This window comes from Electrona antarctica (genome assembly GCF_951216825.1).
Source record: "Electrona antarctica genome assembly, chromosome: 3".
Taxonomy (NCBI): Eukaryota; Metazoa; Chordata; class Actinopteri; order Myctophiformes; family Myctophidae; genus Electrona; species Electrona antarctica.
In genome coordinates, this window is record NC_136808.1 from 31,391,512 (window position 1) to 31,414,344 (window position 22,833).

At 42.6% G+C, this 22,833-nt stretch overlaps 3 protein-coding genes across 4 annotated transcripts; 2 read left to right on the forward strand and 1 right to left on the reverse strand.

Moving 5' to 3' along the window:
- Positions 1-59: 59 nt before the first annotated feature.
- LOC306920472 (tumor protein p53-inducible nuclear protein 1) lies at positions 60-6,078 on the forward strand. Of its 2 annotated transcripts, none has more exons than XM_079497235.1 (4): positions 60-455; positions 2,271-2,405; positions 2,550-2,703; positions 5,009-6,078. In XM_079497235.1, exons 2-4 carry the CDS (start codon positions 2,282-2,284, stop codon positions 5,235-5,237), a joined length of 507 nt encoding a protein of 168 aa, XP_079353361.1. In that variant the 5' UTR covers positions 60-455; positions 2,271-2,281; the 3' UTR covers positions 5,238-6,078. The 2 variants fall into 2 exon arrangements, with proteins under 2 accessions (XP_079353361.1, XP_079353360.1); XM_079497234.1 differs by lacking the exon at positions 60-455 and adding an exon at positions 660-714.
- Positions 6,054-11,001, reverse strand: LOC306920470 (uncharacterized protein F13E9.13, mitochondrial). Its single transcript, XM_079497232.1, has 6 exons — positions 10,133-11,001; positions 9,938-10,020; positions 9,451-9,631; positions 8,834-8,984; positions 8,249-8,376; positions 6,054-6,493 (listed from the first exon to the last, which is right to left on the reverse strand). The coding sequence occupies exons 1-6, from the start codon at positions 10,209-10,211 to the stop codon at positions 6,303-6,305; spliced, it is 813 nt and encodes a 270-aa protein (XP_079353358.1). The 5' UTR covers positions 10,212-11,001; the 3' UTR covers positions 6,054-6,302.
- A 281-nt stretch (positions 11,002-11,282) lies between these two features.
- On the forward strand, positions 11,283-22,623 carry ccne1 (cyclin E1). The gene is made up of 12 exons (XM_079497229.1): positions 11,283-11,500; positions 12,008-12,058; positions 12,275-12,362; positions 12,965-13,033; positions 13,372-13,538; positions 15,557-15,692; positions 16,979-17,125; positions 17,966-18,061; positions 18,250-18,384; positions 18,834-18,945; positions 20,593-20,750; positions 21,208-22,623. Exons 2-12 carry the CDS (start codon positions 12,045-12,047, stop codon positions 21,394-21,396), a joined length of 1,311 nt encoding a protein of 436 aa, XP_079353355.1. The 5' UTR covers positions 11,283-11,500; positions 12,008-12,044; the 3' UTR covers positions 21,397-22,623.
- Positions 22,624-22,833: the final 210 nt, after the last annotated feature.

A 22,833-nucleotide genomic window follows, 5' to 3' on the forward strand; every position in this document is an offset into this window, starting at 1 on the left:
GTGATGCAGCTACATTAATTTGCTCGGAACACTAAACCCCCTGGAAGAACCTTAGAGTATTAATTCATATCCCATGGGGGACCCCGGACCCCACTTTGAGAACGAATGCTTATTCATGGGTGTAAACAATATGCATACATTGCATAGAGTAGACAATATTATGTCAACAGTGTTTTGAATGTATGTTGCTTCAATGCTTCAGTGCAAGCTTGCCGTGGGCTACGTCATGGCAAAAGTTGTTTATATTTTTACTGCGAGGTTTTGTATATCAAGCAAACAAAACTCCGCCTCATTGGGTGGGGTTTGGTGACGTCGACATTACAGGGGGAAGAACTCCGACTGTGATAAACAAGTTTGAGATCAAAACAATCCTTGAAGAACACATATATTACACAAACTTGTCCCCCATACGCATACGGTCATACTCCAGGAGAAGAAGCATTATTTTTCGCAAGGTAAGATAAAGATACAGAATTTCTGTCAGATTAGCGTACATTTTACGACCTGCTTCGTCGTTTATTGTTTTCCTCTGTTCCCATTGTTCTCTATATCTGCTTTGTGTGGCGATCAGCATTAAATTAACTGCATATATCATTATAATACCTATAGCAATTTAAATGATCTTGACGCTTGGGCAAGTATTTTTCCAAAATGCAAAAGACGAATGCAAATATCTGTAACAGCAGGTAGAATAAGGAATAAGGATGCAAAATAGTTAAGTTTAATACCAGGCTACACCGACTGTCATAATTCTGCTTTCATATGGGCATGGGCAATGCTACATCTTCAGTTTGTTAGAGGAGGGTTTCTTACAGAATGTACTCCTGGCAGGCAGAGGTGTTTTGACAGTAGATTCCAGACAGTCACAGACACGCCTTATGTAACATAACGTACTGGGTCTATTTGTGTATGGACATTAACTGTGTAGTGTGTTGCCTTTTATATCTATCTTATATATAAGGCCTTTATATATGCTGAAATGTAGGGTGGCTGCTGTGGTGATTCAGAATTAGTTGATGTTTTAAGACTGGAAGTGCTTTCATGGCTTCCCCAAGAAAGATACATAAACAGGCTTTACAGTTTGCACATGCTATAACGTTGTTGACAGATATCAGGTGATGATAGTGTAATTTTAGCCGCTGGGGCTCTGACTGTCCGTCTGGTAACAAGTAACTTACTGTATCTACTTATGTTTATCAACTGAAGTAATAGAAGCAGGAAACAGTGGACCTAAACAGTTACACATGTAAACTAAACAGAAGTGCACAAGACCTAAACAGCTGACAGCAAGTCGGCTCAGCTGTTGCTCTGACTTTGGCCTTGACAAAAACTCACTTGATTAGGGAGAGGTTCAGTGTGTTTTGGGTCTGTACCAAAAAGGACTACATGTACCGTGTATGTTATGTAGTACCCAGAGTAATCTAGTAAGAGAGTGGTGACACGCTTTGATCTCGCCGCAAAGCGGGTACCTATGGGCGATAGTTCCTGTCCAAACATTGCTCCTATGGCTACTTCCGCATTCCATTGTTACAATGAGAGTCAACGGGAGTGTCATTACTCTCTTACTAGATTACTCTGGTAGTACCATAGAGTATATATAGGGTAGTACCCATAGAGTAGGTAGTACCAGGCAGACATGATATTCCCTGTGATGGCCACAAGGGGGAGCTATTGCAATTAATATTAAATAAAGTCTGCTACTTACATTGACAATATGAAATGAAATGAAATGATTACTATATTTACCCAGGGTATCTGGGCTAAGCTCAAGAACTTGTTTCCAGGCAGGCCCTGCTCATAGAACATTTCATCGTAGTGGTTCAATGCCTTGTTCAAGGGCACTTCAGCGGTGGTAATTTTAACGTGTCGGACCGCTGATTCGAACTGGCGACCTTCCGGTATCAAGACCGCTCCGCAATCCGTTCGGCCACCGCTGCCACTAGTACTAATAATACTAAAGCAGGAGTTATTGTTTTGTGCATACATCTGGCTTGGCTGGGTGTCAGTACTTTACACTGCATAGTAATGAAAGTATAAACATTAAACATTACAAATAAAGTATGGAATAGTTATCTACAGCAGCTAGTCAGGTTGATATGTGGTAGAAGGGATTATTATTGTCAATGCTGTTTACTTACTTAAAAAAGTAAAATGAACATATTAAATAATAGTTGATCTATTTACGGTATGAATTATTTTATTAATATATATAAAAAATAATACACTATACATTAATCCAACCCATTCTTGTTGTTTTCATATCACAATAGAGGGTGAAAAGATGATTGGAAAGATCCTGTCTCATCTGCTTTGGAACACTGTTGAAGAATTTGAATCAGCAAATGACAGCTATGAGGAACTGATGGAGCGTGAGGAGGGAGAATGGGTCATTGTTAATGTCCAAGGTAAGAAAGAAATGCAATGAATGATCAACTTGTACCGTCACTGAGCGCTGATAACTATATAGAACATGTCAGATACTTAAATTACATTGTATTTAAAGATGAAAATGAATGGATTTGGTTTTACTATGATGCCCCTTTGCACAGAAAACGGTCCAATGTCGATTGCAGAGGCAGATCCCCTTGAGAACCTGCTAATTGAACACCCCAGCATGTCTGTCTACCAGAAGAGATGTGGGGTGACTGGTGAGGAAGATGACGAGGAAGAGCTGGGCTCTGATGAAGAGGAGGACTCTCCAAGGTTAGTTTACATGTATACACCACACATACTCAAACGCAAAATGGTATGGGGTAACACTGTCTCAACCCTTTTCTATAATTATTTGTCATTTTGCGCTTCAGATATGCATTCCAGACATGTTGCGGTAAAGTTTGTGCCGACCACTGTGGAGATTGGGGTTTGAATCCTCCAGTGTCTCTGGCTTGGCTGGGTGCTCCAAAGACACAATCGTGTTTGTAGGTGGGAAGCTGGTTCGGGAAGGCGAACAGTCAGGATTGTAGGCGGGGTTGGAATTTCCAACTTCTAAGGGTTCCATTCAGTTTTATTGGTGTAGCTGGGACCAGTTATTTTCTTTTATCAAACCATTCCCCGCTCAATGGTGCATCTCACTTGGTTGGGCGTCTATGCGAACACTATTGGTCCGTGTTCAGGGGACGGAAGCTGGGCGGTGAGGGTGATACTGGCTGTAGTGTTGGGCGGGAGGAGTACGACGAAGGCCCTACGCCAGGGGTGCCCACACATTTATGACGTGAGATCTACTTTCAAAATAACCAGCTCAACAAGATCTACCCACTGAAAAAATAAGTGTACCATTGCTGAAAATAGTTTAAATATATAATGTACCTGGGGGGCTTTGGAATAGGGAGGGGGGCAGTTTCTGCTGTCAAAATATGTCCCCCCCGTATTTAACTCTATATAGTGCTTTCAAATTTGAGAAATTCACAATGGGGCGCTGGCGTTACATAGGCTACAATAAGACATAAGACAAACACACATGGAATGGGAATTTTTTTAGGGGCATGTAATGTGATCTACCTGCACAGCCCTTGTGATCTACTGGTAGATCGCGATCTACCTTTTGGGCACCCCTGCCCTACGCCTACGTCCTCCCGGTGGGGGCTCCTCACTGGCAGGTGAGTCAGTACTAGGATACAACAGCAGTGACAACACAAATGAGCATTTGCGCCTGTCGTAGACATGCGCAGAGCAAGTTCAGTCAGGGAACCTCAGTACCGCCTCAGCATCACGCTCCCATTCACATGATTCACTCAGCCAATCACACACTCACTCCATCTTCATACCGGCTACTTTAACCGGAGGTTTGCATTCCTCCTTCTGCTTGCTTGCTCGCGGCTGCTACCGTATACCTGCGCGCTGCAGTATACAACTTGCTTGCTGCTACTGTATCAGCGTGCCGCTGTATACAAACCTTCTGCGCAGCGCTGCGCTTTCTGCAAGGCTCGCTAACTCTCAGCTCCAGGTGGTAGGCTACTGGGTACTGATTTCAGATTAATTATAATGATAGAATGTTGATCCCTGAATTTCGGGGATCAACAGGCGCTCTGTTGAACACATTGACCTAGTCATCACATAATGTTAGCATGACCTATGTCTGATCCAAGCCCACACTTTTTATTTTTATTTTCTGTCTCTGCGTGGAATGGATATCGGTATGGTCTTCCTGTTTCAGGAAACAACAGGTGCTCTGTTGTACACATGTATAGCTCAAGGTTGGTGTTGGATGATCTGCTTTTTGGGGATTTCGGATGTTTTGTGCTGTGTTTGGGGGATTCAGAGTCCCTATGGTCGGGACTGATGCGCTTGATCTAAGTACCTAAAAAGCAGATCCAATACATCGCCAAACCATAATGAATATACTGTATTGCTCATCTATATTCAATAAATATATATTACATCCTTCTTGAGTTGTCTGACTGAAATGAGCATTTGCGCCTGTCGTAGACATGCGCAGAGCAAGTTCAGTCAGGGAACCTCAGTACCGCCTCAGCATCACGCTCCCATTCACATGATTCACTCAGCCAATCACACACTCACTCCATCTTCATACCGGCTACTTTAACCGGAGGTTTGCATTCCTCCTTCTGCTTGCTTGCTCGCGGCTGCTACCGTATACCTGCGCGCTGCAGTATACAACTTGCTTGCTGCTACTGTATCAGCGTGCCGCTGTATACAAACCTTCTGCGCACCCACCTCCACCCCAGCTACCACCTGTCGTTTTGGATCTACTGTTTAGGTACGGGGGATTCAGAGTCCCTATGGTCGGGACTGATGCGCTTGATCTAAGTACCTAAAAAGCAGATCCAATACATCGCCAAACCATAATGAATATACTGTATTGCTCATCTATATTCAATAAATATATATTACATCCTTCTTGAGTTGTCTGACTGAAATGTGTATGGGGAGGAATTAATTGGCATAACGACTAAATTGGGGAGTAAAAAATAATAGGCTTACTCAAAATGGCCGTTACATTGCATTAACGCAACATACCGGTAAGCACACATTTTAATTGTTTCTACAGGTCCGTGGTAGTGAGGCATCACATCTCCTGGCGCCTGGCGGCCTGGGGTATTCCACTACCCTGCAATGTCCAAATGCTGGGAGTCCAGAAGACAAGAGCTCAGGCTGAGCACAAGAAGATGAGCCGCAGTGCCCTCAACAGACAGAACCTTACCAAGACACGCTTTTCCCCAGCAGAGAAACGCCATGTGCACTTCAAGCAGCCCTGCCAGCGTCTCTACAACTACTAAACAGTGGATGACTAGCATTGACTAGTGGGTGTTCCAGGTTGAATCCATTCAAGTGCAATAGGCTGGCTGTGTTGTTTTCCTTTGTTTCACTTGTGTTGCACCACCCTGAATGATTTTCAAAACATAACGTTGTATTCACCACATAGAATGTAATATCCAATACATTTCACTAGTGTGCAGCTGTATCTAGCTAATCATGGAAGGATATGAGATCCACCACTTCCTCTCTGTATCAAGAGACTATAAAGTATGAACCACAGCATTCACACTTAACACACATCTGTAAGATTTAGATTTCAGATGCAGATTTCTGTGTGCAGCCTTCAGTGTAGGCAACCTGGAATGTAACCCCCATTCCACTGTGTTCAAAGACTAGATCTCCTGACATTGTGAATCAGCCCCTCAGGTTTGATAAGCACAAATTGTAGTAGTTGTTAGCAAGTAAAAGCCTTTGTGTCAGTTGAAAGCAGTTGAGATATATCACTTGCATATTTTAAGACATATAGCTATAATTAGGTGTAGATTTTTGATGTGTGTGTGTGAAAGCTATTATGGACAATTGTTACTATTACAGTGTATGGCACTGAATGAAATGTGTAAAATGGCTTTGGCCACTTTTATTTTTAGAATTTGTCCCATAGATTTAGATGTGACTGTAAAGATTACAGAACCACTGTTAAATGTTTTGTATTGTGTATGTATTCCTATTTTATACTAGATGACAAACTTTTATGATGTTACACAAATGTCTTGCTTGTAAATACAATGTTTTGTTTTTATCTCTTGATATATTTATAATATGTAAAAGAAAAAAAATGTAAATAAATCTTGTTTTATTAAATGTTTGGCAGTGTGTATTTCACAAAAGAGGTCAAGTATAATGTGTAATGAAGTCTATTAGTCAAATGCTCAATTTGTGATCCATATAGTTTCACCATGGCATTACAGAAAGATGAGATTCAACACATTTCTCACAAGGCAATGAAGGCATGTAAGAGATTTCAACCCACTAATAAAAAGTGGGTCCAGATGAAGGCCCTGATGTGACATCAGAAACTACCATAATCAATTTTGAAGTTCCAACATCTTATTCATGAACCTGTTCACTCGTTCCGGGTCGACGGCGTTGGCCCAGTGGCCTCCTTGCTTGAAATGAGAGCCAATGATTATGCCATTTGCTTCCAGGTAGTGTTCCACGTTGTCATAGGTAACTCCTGAGCCTATCAGTACTGGACTTGTCACAGACTGGGCAACAACTGCAAAAAGAGAGAGACGAGAACATAAGCTCAAATTATGCAATTGGATGAGGTTGCTTTCTGCTCTTCAAAGCAATACACATTTTCTGCATATACCCACTCACTCTGCTATACCTCTGCAGGATATTTCACCATGGATACAGCTTTGACCTTGCATATTAGCAGTTATATACAAACAATATTTCATACAGAATCAGGCATGCAGATGCAGATAAACGACAATTCCATGTATTACACTGCAGATCTGATGTTTATGCTTAAACGGTGATAATGCACTCACTCATTAATACTATACACCTCATCTCTGTTGTCATGTGATTAAGATGTAACAGTCAGATCTTTCATATTCCATTCTGGTTACGATTGGCTTTCAAAGTTTACGGGAGGGCCCGTCTCGCACAAAATGTCACAAATCATTGCCCAATTGGGATGAAACTTTGAACACACACCCCCAGTAGGCCATGGAAGAACCGCGAAACCCATGGTGGCACAATAACGGGTTGCAGGTACAGTATAAAGGAGTTAGAAATATCATTATATTCGTGTCATCACTTCTACACCATAGATATCTCCACCAAATACAGACACAACCCGTTATACAAGGCAACACAGACCTCGGTAGGCAACCTCAATCCATATTTGTGTATGAATGTCATTCCAAGGGGATTTACAGTTATCAGTAGTTTGCCCAAACTGGGAACTAAACGCAGAGTCTATGGACCTTAAACTTTGTATCAGCAGACCTCTAACCTGGCAGGTGAGCTAAAGTGTCATACGCCTTGTGCTTGCATGTTTCTGTTGGTTGAGAGAGACAGAGAGAAGAAAAGCAACATGCACACTGCATGTCTATTTTTTGTTACAAATGGATGCACGTGTGAGTGTGGTTGTGCATGCACTCAAGGTCGTGTGCTTGTTTCACTCCATCTGATTACAGACGTATATGTGTCTAACTGGCGACTGCTCAAAATAGCATCACTGGTGGTATGGTGTCTGCATTTGCCTGTCTGGCTGGGATGAAGGCATGTGTCCTTCCCAGGGTACGGGGAAGCAGGAGGCATCCTCACCATAGCATTGGGCTTCCAGCCAGTACCAGCTTTTATGGACATTCGTTTAAAAATGGAGCTGGAACTCAGTGCATAACACATAATGCAAAACTTAATAGAAAGTACAAAAGAGTGTGTAGGTGGGTGTGCGTGTATATGTATGTGTGCGTGCATGCATGTGTGCGTGTGTTCGCTTGTATTATATGTGCAATACAGTCAGTTGAAAGTGAACACCTGAGGAATTCTGGGGAATCATGGTTCATGGATTGAAACTATGAGGATAATCCATCACATCTCAATTCAGGGAGGTTAAGTGCTTGCCAGAGAGAGTCAGAGAGAGTGACAGAGGGTTAGAGGGTTGTGGGCCATGGCAGGAGCCTGTACCCAACAGGCCTATTCTTTTGAATACATGAATGTGCATGCGGAGTATATAGAGTAGACAAAGGGAGAATGTGGAATGGAGGCTGCAGACATGCACCATATTGGGTGACTGCTGAATGCTGGCATGAATGTAAACTATACCCTGCTGACAGGAGGTGATTCCCTTCAGCTTGCAAACAAGGAGGGAGCCCTCTGGTGGACAGAGGATGCACTCAAAACGGGAAACCTAAAGAATAGTCAATCTGAACAATAGCCTGTACTAATGACATCCGAAGAGTGTTGAGTTATGACAGTTATGGCTTGTCATATTTAGTGTGATTTGGGCAATTACCTTTGAGTTCCTCTGGGTCTGCTTGCATTCCAGTGGCAGTTCCAGTGATGACCATTCCATCTGAGAGGAAGAACTCAGCAGCTCTGGCTGTCTCTTCTATGGTCATGTCTGATGTCAGGGCATGGGAACTGGAACAAAACACACACACGCACGCACGCACACGTGCACACGTGCGCACGCACGCACGCACGCACGCACGCACGCACGCACGCACGCACGCACGCACGCACGCACGCACGCACGCACGCACGCACGCACACACACACACACACACACACACACACACACACACACACACACACACACACACACACACACACACACACACACACACACACACACACACACACACACACACACACACACACACACACACACACACACCTATCAAAAACTAAAATATATACACTTTTTTGTATGCAACAATATGACCCTGGTTAGACCTAATTCCAGGCTAAAGTAGGGTTCTTCTAAAAACAGTTTCCTCACTACTGAGATGTGCAATGAATATCTTACTCCGTGGAGGGAAATTCTGCATAATCCCAACCCATTTCGGAAAATCAAATATTTTAACACTAGTCTCACCTGTGTTTCTTTTTTATATCAGTAAAGATCTGCACATGCTGAGCCCCGATCTGCTTGCGGTATCTCAGAAGCTCACCAGCACATGCATTCAGAAGGCCCTCGTCGGCCACGTGGGAAAAGACATATCCCTCTGCCCTGATAAAATCCAGACCTTCCACAAAAAAAACATCAGAGGGCTATGTTTAGCCTCCCTAATCAGAACATGGCATTAACACTATCCCCCCTGTCAAATTCTATTCTATAATATAACTATGAAATTCCAGAGTCCAGGTGCTAAATAACTAAATTGGGTGCTGAAAGTCCAATAGCCACGGCACTGACTGAGCAATGTTCAGTGTATGTTTTGTTTTGTCCATGTATGTCTGTATGTAATTTGTTTGTCTACGGTTTACTGTAATGTACAGTAATGATTGTGACATGTATCTGTGTTGGGATCCCCTTGAAAATAAGATCATCTCAAGGTTTTTTTTCCTAAATAAAGAAACTTGAATCAAGACTATTAGCCACTGACTGAGTAAGGGTTATTGTGATCTGCTTGTATAGGCTATAGCACAAGTTAAATATTTGCTATAACTTGTATGTGACTGACAGTGCTAAATATGAGTGTGATTGTGAACCTGAAGCCAGGGCAACTGCCATTGCGGGCTGGTTTGCTGCGGACAGTATTTGCACTCCAAGAGGCAGGGACGGACAGAGGCCCCTCACCGCGGCACACACAGCAGTCATGGAAGCACACACCTCTGGACCCACCGTGAAGGAGTATGGGATGTCATGCATGTTTTCAATGATCATACCATCCTGATGGAGAAGAACCATACAGCAATTGGTCATTAATTGGTGTGCTCCTACTGCCAGACACAGCACAGCACTATTAATAGTCAGAATCAACATAAAAACACACTGACAGCGTGAACTTGGTTTTATTTGATGGGATAAATAGCATAGGATCATAATGTATAGTCAGCAGGAAATTATCATGCAACTAGGGCGATAGTATCGACTATCGACAGATATGGCCAGATGAATGACCAAGGGATTCAATTGCTGCTGTCTTGCCTCTTTTGTACCAACAGTAGCAGTAGTAAGTACAGTAGGCCTACTTACAATCCCTGCCTTTAGGTAGATCTCTGCTTCTCTGCATGCCTCTTCAGTGATTTGCGAGATGCTCATACACCCTAAAGGCGTGCCTATATAAGATCGAGGATTGGAGGATACAAACATGGGTCCAATTTTGGGTTGAGAATTAAACATGATATTGTCTCAAATCTATATTAATAAAAGGAAGAACAAAGAGTTTACCAGGTAAGGCTTTAACGTGGATCATCCCGATAACCACTGATTTTAGACGTCCAAAGAGGTCCACAAATTTCATGTTCATATTTTCCAAAAGCAAGAATGTTGTAGTGTAGGCTATTTACTATGGCTATACCTTGTTTCCCCGTCTGTACTTTGTTGTCGCAATGATCACGTGATATGGTCAAGGTTCATATTTATCTAGTTACTTTAATTCCAGAACACGGTATAAACACCCCCAAATGTAGCCTGACACTCGTAATAAATACAAGTTTTATGTTTAATAGAAAGTTTAGATGTCACTTATGGGATGGCTGAAATGGCGTGAAGTTTCGACACATTATGAAATAAAAAACATAGCATTAGCAACAAAAAAGGGCGCCCTGGCTAAAGTCCCCGTTGGTTTGGACAGTAGGTTGTACAAAATATAAAAATAATACATGCGTCTAGAATGACATCCAGTGTCAAGTATTGCTGCACCGTGTAGTGTCGTTACATATACATTTCTGTGGTGAATCTCGCCCTGCTGTGTTTGTTTGGGGGTTTTATGAGAGAGCTATGAGGCTTTGTTTACATCTGTCAGCCTAGCCACGCGGTGCCCGGGACACTTCCTGTTTCCAGTCTAGAATCAAGATACCAAGGCTGGAACTGTGACGTCACGAAAAACCGGAAGTGTGTGCATGGGTTGTTAAGCGTGCTGTTCGGGAAAAACGTGGACAGTTGATTTTAAACGAACTAGTTGAAAACACATACACAACACGCGTACGTTACTTTAACGTGACAATGCTGTGTTGTTTCGCTGTTCAAGAGCCCCATCGGCAAAAAGCACTTCCGCGCGACCGCGACGTCACTGTCATATCCGTATTATCTTCATTCTTGTTTCTGGTCACGCCTCCTCCCCGGCACGTCATCAGACACGCCTCCGATTTGCCGGCAAAAATCTGTAAATATACTTTATACTTGGACTAATTTAACAGCTGCGTCCCGGATCTTTTACTGTTCCTCGCTGTCGATGTGAAACATCCTCACAGAGAGCGAGTGAAGAAGAGTGGCGTCCAGGATGAAGCTGTAAAGACTTGCTGAACAGCCGGTGGTTTAGCGCCAAGTTAAATCACCTCCTCTCTGACGTGTGTGACTGTGATGCATCAAGTCATCTGTTCTCAGAGAAGGCGCAAAATAGTCGCGCCAGCAGCTCAGAAGAAGTAACAATCTGCCGGGTTCTTCATACACACCCAAAAGTGTCTGCAGGAGCGAAAAGCCACGATCAAGTCCCTCTCCTACCAGAACATCAAACTATAGCTCCATTGGCAGTGTCTTGTTTGTTTATTTGATCGGTGCTGCTTAGGAGTGAACTTCAAGGACTGGAATCTTGAGGTGATTAATGTTACGACGATACCGTGATTACCTTTGGATTTTAACCACATTTTCGGTCTAAGCTAACGCTACCTAAAGCTATTGCAACTTTGCTCAACCTTCTTAAATGGTATAGATGTTGACCGTTGTGTGTGGTGCATTCATTTATCCTGCAGTGTAACGTTATTAGAGAAAACGAGTCACCCCAGCTGTGCACGGCTCGGCCATTAACTAACCGTGGCCATCTGTCCAAAGTTTGTGAAAAATAAGTAACTTCTCAATAAGAAAATGTCAAACTACTGCGCGGACCGCATAGCATAGAGTCACATGCTACGGGTTGTCTGGTCCAACGACGAAATTTGATGTATTTAGTGCATATTTTTGATCTTGTAACGTCGAGTCCCATCTCCATTTCCCCGCGCCTCTCTGAGTTGGGCTTTGTCAGAAGAGAGAGGTGGGGGTTGGGAGTGGGTGATGTGTTGTTAAAACTGGAAATAAAATGAATAAAAACACGCCGCTTGTTCTCAGGTTTGCTCGGAGTGTGGAGGACACGCGTTTGAGTATAATGCTTGGTAAAAGGTGAGTTTAGCCTGTATTACAACCGATCTGTCAAGAATATCAATCAACTGAGAAGTTATGAGCTGATGAGGCTAGCCATCCTGCTAATTAGCTCGGCACAGAAAGTACAAACGATTGTTTTCGCATAGAAACAGCTGAGCTAGATGTTGTCAAAATAGCTCATTTATAGCACAATACATTTTGCACTTCTAACTCGTCTCTACTTTGTTGTTGTAGGCAAAATACAGAGTCGCAGTCTGCAGTCCCACAACTACCCAGGGAACATGGAACCCGTTCGAGGAAGAGGAAGGCAGATGTTGCTGTTGTAAGTATACTGCAAAGTTAGCCAACGAGCTACCTGAAGGCTAATTATTATTATTGGATTGAGCAATAATTGGATGGAAGCTAAACTTCATACTGTTGTTTGAGACTTAGTTAGGCTAATGACTCAAATGCATGAATGATATAGTCACTGTCTTAATGGAACAACTAGTTTTCTCAAGTGTGTGTGTGTGTGTGTGTTGGTTGGGGGGGGGGGGGGGGGGGGGTACTGAATCTGATACAAATCAGTATTGTGTTTAAAGAACAGGACAAGTGGTAATATCTCTGATATCTGACCTGGCCTTTTACAGTCATCACACTATTATTGTCTTCACAGTTTGTACTAGAGTGGTGTGTTGGCTCTCCAAAAATACTATAGAAAAAGACAGTCATGCACTCCGAATTAAAACAAAAGGACTGAAAAAGAGACAACAAGATTCATATTCATTTGTGGACATGTTTTGGCGCAATGCCTTGGAGAAGAACCATGCTCACCAATGAATTTGAGTCATTCAGTCCTTTTTTGATTTAGAGTAGAGGTCTCTGCTATATATCTGAACTAGCCTGCAAACTGAATCACCTCTAAAATCTTTGTCCATTATGCAGTATTTGCAAGATCCAGATGCGGAGGTGGAAGAGATGGTGACAAAGAAGAAATGTCAGCGTAATGCTGAGGTAGCTATCTCTCACCACTTTTCACCATTCTATCAAATGCATCTCCATTCTTCATAAAACATATTCACTTGTCATGGCTATGTATGTGCACAGTGCAAGTGGTCCATGTCAGATCAAATGGAGAACCTGCTGCGTGTTCTCCAGTTCAATAAATGTATATACAAACTTGAATGCTCAGTCCTCTGCTGCATTACTTTCTGCCACTGGAAATGAGTGTGTGTGGGGTTGTTTCTTTCTTATTCTCTTTTAGAGATCTTTTTGTAAAGTTTATTTTTCTCACCCTCTTTCCTTGTTTTTCCATTTCTCCTGCCTTCCATCTACTCTTCTTACATATGCAGCTGGGTTGGAGTCCTGACGCTGGTTACACAAGTCCACACAGGTGGATCCCCACACCGGAGCACGAAGAGGACCAACCGGTTACCATGAGAAGTGCTGGTTTCCCCCAGTACACCTTCAGCAACATATTTGTCACCCCTGTTCGTTCGTCCCCACTCCCTACACTGTGGTTAGTACAGTTTCCTGCCTGCTGATATTTGTGAATTAAATCAATCAGTTTACTCAAACGTACTTCTGTCTCCTGTGTGCAGATAGATTGAACTCAGATGTGAGTTCAGTTTGAATGCGATTCTCCTAGTAGTACTAGTACTAGATTACTTCTGTGATACTTATTCACAAGGTGTATGTACAGTACACTGCATTTTTGTTGTAGAAAAATAAGTGACTGATACTTTCCACATAAGCACATTTTCATAAAGTTTAAGTTTGGAAACACTGCCGGCCTCAACGGGACCCGGCCTCCCGTGCTGGAAAAACAGGCGCCATGATGTATGAGGGTCATTCAATTTGCCATATTAGCCTATCCCTTATGTGCAGATTTTCTTTTTCTTGTATATACATTTTTTCAATAGGTCACACATCAATTCTGAATCTGTCCAGTTTCAAAACGATCGGAATTCAATATAACCGGTGTGTGTTCCTATGACTCGACCTCTGACTAGCCCCTACAGTTACCACGCACATACACACTCACACGGTGCCGCTCCACATTCCTTGTCATTCACAGAGGGAGGTTTTTCGCCGCAGCCGAATCACGCTGAAAATACTTGAAATATTGTTGTGTACATTTTAACCCGTGTGAGATCGTAAATAGTTCTGGAATGTCGGAGCAGCATAGCTCAGCGACACTTGCATTGATGGGTAAAGCTAACCCCTTTAGCATAAACAGCTAATACAATGTGGATTCGAACAGTGCAGGTGTCGATGTGCATGCTCATAAATCAGTCTGTGGACACGGGCCCTAAATTAAAGTCTATAATGGTGTATGTGTCCCAAGTTGGTGTAGCCAGCCACTAGAGCTCCCATACCTTGCACAGTTGTAACCATGACTATAGATCCATCCCAATCGCCTGTGTTTACACAAATGCTAATAAACGGCGTACATTTTAGGAAAGTGAAAAACGGGCGTCATCACTGCATATGCCAATGGCTGCGTGTAAGTTGAGGTCAATTGCTCAATCCATTGAGAAGCATGTGGAATAGACCAAAATCTCACCTGTGTGAAGTGAGCGGTGCAACTATACATTTATTGTTATAGTTACTGTACTGTATTGTAGTGTACTGTGCTCTACTGTACTGTGATTATTTTTGGATAAAATGTGTGTATACATGTATGTAAATGGTGCATTTATATAGTGCCTTTATCCAAGGCGCTTTACATAGATTGTGCATTACATTCACACACACATTCATACACTGATGGCAGCGGAAACCATGCAAGGCACCAACCAGCACATCAGGAGCAATTAGGGGTTCAGTGTCTTGCTCAAGGACACTTCGACCCTAACTCTGGGTGAGCCTCGGTTCGAACTGGCAACCTTGCGGTTACAATCCAGCCACTCTAACCCGGCCTGAGCCGCTGCCTTACGTAAGTATGTATGTACGCATACATACACACATGGCTGCGTAATGGAGCAGAAGCACCGCTCAAAAATCGATACCTCATTGGCCGCTGCAGTTCGTTTGAGCCATCAGCCATGTGTCTCCAGCGTTAGGTGGAAGTCAAGCGGAAGGCCTGTGTCACTGCCACTCAAGTGACTACTGGCCAATCACAGCTCGTCTTTTCCAGGACTTATAAATTCAATCCAAATGAGCTTTATTGGCATGAGAAAACAAACGTTTACATTGCCTGTCTGATTGGTCTACTGAACCTAATTGGTCCCCTTCCGTTACGCATGCAGAAGCTTGGCAAGCTTCCGCTATGCTTCTGCAAAAGCTTGCCTCCATGTTGCCTACTCTGGAGATACACGTGCCCCCGGGCAGTGGTTTCCGTATTTATATGTAGGTTCAGACAAACTCCTCTGGGAACTTGATCTATAGATGTACTTGCACAATGAAGACAAAATATACTAAATAGTTCTGTGTAGGATCTAATCTTTCCTCATCACACTTCTGAAAACAAGTCATGTGACAACCTAAGCTGTAACCATTGTTTCATGTGCATCTCTATCATTCCCTTTGTTTCAGCTGGGCGAGTAAGGATGTGGTATGGCACAACATGTTGGAGAAGGACAAGAGTTACACCAAGGATGTCCACCTCATGGAGAAGCATCCTCATCTCCAACCAAAGATGAGGGCCATTCTCCTGGACTGGCTCATGGAGGTCTACTGTTGCATTTCTACTTTGTACATTTATGGCATGCTGTTCCTAGAGAAATGTGTCAATTCAAACTCCATTGAAAGGTGCTGGGTCTGTCACCGTTTTTCTTTTTTAAGACTGTGGTTCACTTGATATGGCAGACGTTCCCTTGTGGGATGGACGAAGAACATGGTTTCTGAAAGATTATAACATTTGTCCCGCAATGGCCCGCATGTGAAATGCTGCTAATCTACTGGATGTGCTGCAGATGAATGAGATGCAATATCTGTTGGATTAGTGAGCGCTTTATGCAAGCCATGATCAACAAATCAGATTAGCCCTGATGAAAGCCAGTAAAGAGCGTATCCACTGTGTCCTTATGATGTGGGCTTTTGGCTCTTCTCCACACCATAAAGCAAACGTGGCTCTTAATAATTGCCATAAAAGGTTGAGTTGTGCAGAAAGTCGTCTGGGACTTTTATCAGAAATGAATTGCATCAGAGCAACATCAGGTGGTATGAAAGCGGAATAACTGAATTTACATCTTCTGGTTGCTCCTTAATGGTCCATTTTAACACTAGAGTTTAAAGCATCTACTCCACCGTAAACTCATGTAAAAATTGGAACAATACTTTGATGATGCTACACTCAGCCGTTTTGGTCATTACAATTTAGCTTGGATTGTTGGGGGAATGGCAGTTAGGTGATGAGGATAACTTTCAAACTCAAAGTAGCCACAATGTACATTTTGTCACCAACTCTGACATTTGCGCCTCCCAGATTTTGTGATGGCATGTACTTTATGCATCAGCGTTCACTGCACATTAGAGATGTGAGGAGTGACTAATTTCACTGACATTTTAAACAATTTTTTTTTATAACAAACTGCTAGGCAAAAATTAAGGAAACTTAACCAACTGAGCACACTTCAATATATAAGATCAAACATAATCAGAAATTATAAATGCGTTATAAAAAAATTAAATTATGAGCCGACGCTTATACTAGTTATATCATCACAGTACTGAAAATAACTAATTGAAAATGTTACACAGTAGGCCTATGACTTATAGTAACTCAACCGTGACTTACCTTCACTTTTTGGAAGTTGAATGAGAGCTGTGAGCCTGTGACTGCTGTTGGTCAAAACAATGTCTTCACATTTTCCAATACAATTATTGGCTATGTCGCATGTATATACATTTATACAAAATATAAATGTGTTTATCCATATAGCTCGATTGAGACCACCTTATGTCGTTTCGTCCAACAAACTGACAGACTGTATTAATGCTTTTTTCTTTCTTTAGGTGTGTGAGGCATACAAACTACACCGTGAGACGTACCACCTGGCCCAAGATTATTTCGATCGTTACATGGCAACGCAGAGCAACGTCTTTAAATCGATGCTGCAGCTGATAGGAATTGCTTGCCTCTTCATCGCTGCCAAAGTGGAGGTAGTGACCTGTGGAATCTTACTCAGAAAATGTATGGGAAAGTGGTGGATATGTTTTTGTGAAGGAGTCTGAAAAATGGAACAAACACCCGCACACTGTCTTCAAATGCAGTAAACCAACTTATAATAGGGAAACCGCAACGTTTCGGCCTTCATCAGGCTATCTTTTAGGTTGAGTGTTTAAAATGTGCATAATTTACAGGCACTATGACTCAGCACATCTGATAATGGTGTATTATTCAGTCTGTCAATGTGCATTTTTATTTGTCCCTATCAAATACATCATAATACTAAAAGTGATCCGCAGTATGAACAAATAATTGGAAAGACTGGATCTCCAGCCAGTTACTGAATGCTCTAAGGCTAGGTTAAGTGTGTACTGTATTTTATTTCCCACGTACTTATTTTTTAAATTAACCTGTATTTTCCTGAGAAAGATTAGTCTGTATTTAGGCTTTCGACCACACCATCACACCCCACAATGTAGAGTAATCTCTCTCATTGGTCTACATTGTAGACTACATTGTAAACCAATCGCAGCTTACATGGCTAAGTGCACAATGTTATGAAATCAAAACTCCCAGAGCCCGGTGTAACTCACTCTAGCTGAGTGAGAACAGAAGTTGCCACAACACGAATCAACACTGAAGTTTATAATGATGCTTAACTTGCTACAGTAGGGAACAGATGCCCACAGACGAACAGCGTGCCACTGAAGCTATGAATTTGTTCATTGGCTACTTGCCTAGCAACCTAGCTAAAAATTGAACGGCGACCTCGGACCATGCTTAAAACGCTGTTTTAGGAGATGTTTTACTGATGGCGGATTTTCACTCTTCAGGAGATGTACCCGCCGAAGTTGCACCAGTTTGCTTACGTCACAGACGAAGCCTGCACTGAGGATGAGATTCTCAGCATGGAACTGATCATTATGAAGGTATGGGACACTCAAACATACATCTATATACTTTGATAATGTTTGATCCTTTTTTTGTTTTTTTTGTTTTGCCAGTTGTCTTGTGTTATTGTAAGCAGTGAATGTTGATCACGCAGTAGTTATTTTCTGTTCGGTTTCCCCTTCTAATCATGTCTCTACATCTCTGTGTGCCTTTCTTTGTGATGTAGGAGCTGGGGTGGAGTTTAAGCCCTCATACTCCCATCTCCTGGCTCAATGTTTACGTCCAGGTGGCCTATCTGAAAGAGGAGGAGGAGCTGCTCATCCGCCGATACCCCCAGGACACCTTCACACAGATCTCTGAGGTACACACACAATGGAAAAGTCCTACTATGGTTACACTCTTGTATACATACACTACACTGATTTATGTGATATATTCACCAGTACAAGCACTATACAAGCTTCTGTCCCAGGGAACAGGATTTCCCCCAATCCGTGCGTGCGTGCACACACACACACACACACACACACACACACACACACACACACACACACCTCTATCATCAGAAAAAGCAATATGTCGGTAAATGGAAACCCTTTAGTCATAAATGTATCCATTTCTCTCTGAATATGATCGTATCAACATAACCAATTCTGTGTTCTAAAAAGGGCAGTGTCTCACATTTCCTGAGATTACTTTATTGTTTTTGCTGACCAGGGGGAGGCAGTATAGAGACCAGCATTAGATGGCTTTATTGTTTGTTGGTTTCATAAAAATACATTTTCAATTGTGTCTATATTCTCTTCCAAGCTGTTGGATCTGTGTATGCTGGACACGCGATCCCTGGAGTTCTCCAGCGGAGTTCTTGCTGCCTCAGCTCTGTTTCATTTCTCTTCCTTGGAGCTTGTGGAGACCGTCTCAGGTAAAGGAATTGGCTGTCCATCCGATCTTCCAAAATAGACAAACTGAGGGTATAGTAGCCCCTTTCGGGATGTTGTATTTGGGATGTCGACATCCAGGGTCCCTTGAAAGTCAATGGCTTCTCACTGGTACCACACTGGTCTCGGACAAATTTGACGTCTATAGAGTTTTGCATTGAAGATTTCAAAGCTACTCTTCTCTGACGTGCATTAGGGTCCTGCAGAAACGCTTGTTGGTCGGTACTAATCGGCGTTGCCATTAAACATGTTTAATCCATATTTGAAAATGTTGTTATTCTATGGGTTAGGGGCATAGAGGAGGATTGTGTTGGTACCAGGACATTTTGATTTTAGGATTTATCTTCGGTGTAGTAGAGTAGAAGAGTATCAAACTGGGGACACAATAACAATAACCTAATGTCGTCCTGACCTAATCAACCAACGTCACTGCGGTAAACGCTCCATATAACGTAAACGTTAATGTTCACTGCATACACGTAAGATACAGGCAAGTTACATGATGACCACGCAATGTTACAGTCTACTGTACAGGCTATTTAGTTTCCAAAATGCTTATTGTACCTGTCGTGCATTGGTAATTTGTATGTCTATTCTTATGGACAGTCTGTGACGCACATTACGCGTATGGGGTTGAGAGGCAATGATTTATGTAAACTACTAGCCAAGTTGGCAGTTGATGATGATAATGATAATACGGGACTGTTGCACTTTGCGAACGGGGACTGGACATAACTGCGTAACTTCAGAGGATTTAAATCCGTTATTTCTGCGATTAAGTCTGTTCTCCCCGTCTCTCTGTATAACAATTGAAACACGGCGCCGCGGCCAATGGCCATATAGTAGCTTTTTTCTCTCTAGCTCTCTCTCTCTCTCTCTCTCCTTCATTTGGGCCATTTCAGGTTTTCGGGCCTAACTTTATGGTAATTGTTAGGGTCGGCCGACCCAGTTAGGGTAGGGTAGGGCCGGGCTTTAATTTTCAGGCCTGATGAGAACTCTAATGCAGGTTCCTCCTCCTCCTCCACCACCACTTCATCATCATCTTTCTCCACTTCTCCTTAAACGTCAGGGAGGATGTTAAATGCCTTGATGGCACTGTCAGTCACCACACGAATCACACGTTGATGAATGTTCCAATTTTTCAGTACACTTTAATAGTAGTTAAATTGTGCGCTCTGCACACACTAAATCAACGCGTTACATTCTAAACACTGAGCACTGAGCGGCTCGGAGCGGAGGACAGTTCTCGCTCCGGAAGGCGCTCTGCACCATTTTAAAACCTGCTCCGCGCTCTGTTCAAAATGCAGCTGCTCCGCTCACATGCTCTGCACCATAGCCATAACCACTTGGCCCCAACAATTATCTTTAGACAAAGAAATGGTCACACGCTCCTCATGGTCACAAAGCATTCATGGAGTCCTGATAAAGGCTTCATAGCCAAAAGGTTGTGCATGAATAAATGAAAAAGTATTTTATTCACAATGCAATCGCAATGCATTGTGAACATGCATTGCGATGTTTACTTGAAAATATGGTATTTATTATGAGCGACACTGTTGACGATTTATATAATTACATGTCACATTTCTGTCCATCCCTCTGACTCACTGTCTCTCTTTGTGCCTGTGCAGCTCTGAAGCGGGTGGATGTGGAGGAGTGTGTGAGGTGGATGGTGCCTTTTGCCTTGGCCTTGAGGGAAGGTGGTGCTTCGCCTATGAAAACATTTGCTGGAATACCTGCAGACGACATGCACAACATCCAGACCCATTCAGCCTACCTGACATGGCTGGTAAGATTTGACACAGTAACTTTTAAAGTGATAGTCATAATGCACAAACGATTGTACAATTATCATTTACATGAGTAAACCTCCTAACTGACTTGGTAAGCCTTGTCAAGCCATGGGGCAGGAGCCATTGTAACTTCAAACTCCATTTTATCCAGGTTAGATTCATCGAAACCACCCGTCCTTTTTTTCTGGTGACTGATCTTGTTCCACTAATATGTGAGAAACACGGGCACCGTGAATACTGAATCGAGCAACAACTAAAAATTGTCTGGTGTTCACATAAGCCTAACGATGAAATGACCCAAATATCCCTTGAATAAATCAATAGTAGTCATGTTTACTCCCAAAATGCAGTTGGACTGTACACATTCTCATGTCACTCCCATACAAATTACTCTTTTCCATTCCTTTAAAACATTTATGATGTTAATCACATTGTGTATGTGTTTGTGTGTAGGATAAAGTGGAGACCTACCAGGAAACTGAGCTAGAACAGGGAAACTGTGCTGTCCCCTCTGGAGTCTTGACCCCACCACTTAGCATTGAAAAGTCTGAAGATGCGCGCGAAGAAGCTGCTACCGCCATTATGGTCCCCAAAATCAGATCAAGGATCCCTCCCTCCCCAGACCCACAACCTCTACAATAGCAGAGTGAGATGCTGAAGCTGACACAAGAACATCAGAGAAGCTTTTCGAGATCTATCCATGTGCAGTACCTGTACAGATCTTCACACAGAGTTGGAAAGGACTAACTAATGTGTGGTGGACTGGACTCATAAGGGGCATTTCTTGCTTCCACCAGTCCAGGACACGAGCTTTTTAAATCTGCGGTATGCATTTGCATAGAATTTGGCAAAATGGCGGAAACCAGTACAGACTTGGGATGTGCAAATGGCTCTAATGCCTCTCCTGTTACGTTTGATCTATGTTTAGCCTGCTGATCGAACCAGACCAGTGAAGGACCTTACAGACCGAGAGTGTTTATTTTTGTGCCATTAATTCTCATTGCTGTCGCACTGCTGTTTGTACAACGAGTACGTCCATGCAGAATGCAAATATTACGTGGCGATAAAGAAACGCAAACGATGTTTCACTGCAAATAAGAGCAATCTCTATGAATTGGGCTTTACTAAATGAAATGTGAATCTCTGCTGCATTTTCGGGTTGTTTATTCGTTAACGCTCCAGGTGTGTAAGGTCCCTAAGAGGAGGGCTTTTTGTGGTTATCACCCAGTTGGAGAACTTCAGTGCGTTGTTGCATTGTATCCATGCAGTCTCATGAATTGCCAACCACAAGTTGCATACTTGTGGATGATGCCTCCATCATATTTTTTTATGCCGAGGCAAAACTGATCGATTGGACATTTATATTGGCAAGTCTCTTCTGTTGGTTGAGTGCTTTTACCATGTGTGTTTTGTATCACTCAGATTTTATTTTTTAATGAATGGTGGTCGCAGTTGCCCCCCCCCCCCCCCCCCAAAACAAACTTATTACTAGGGTCATCCATGGCTCTATGCTGCTATGAAAGGTGGGCTTTGCATTACGAAGGTTGAAATGGTTGTGTGTATGCATGTGTGTGTGTGTGTGTGTGTTCGTGTTCCAGTTTGTTCCAATCTTGACATTTTGCTGGGACAACATGGCCATGTTTTACTTTGGGACCAGTAGCTTGGCTACTTACAGTAAATGGACAAGTGAACACGCCAAGCTTACGAAGCTATAATATTGATTGTATTTAACTTTTGTGTTTTATTTTAACACCTCCATTTCATTCCACCACCGAAATTTATGATTTTCTTTTTTCTTTTTAAGTGAAATGCTGCTACTTCATATATTTTTGAATAAAGACTGTGCCTCAAGGCAGTTTCATGTTTTTATCAAGTCTAATGTGTTTCAATTATATAGTTTTTTTTTTTAGTGGTGTAAACCACTCCTACAACTGGCTTTGTTAGTCTGTCTGTGCTCAAAAAATGAGCACGGTTGCTACGGTCACCCAGTTCACCCGGGTGTGATTTCATTACGTCAGACCACAGCTGATCAGGCTATATAAGACCTTACACCACTCGGTTCACACGGGTGTGATTTTT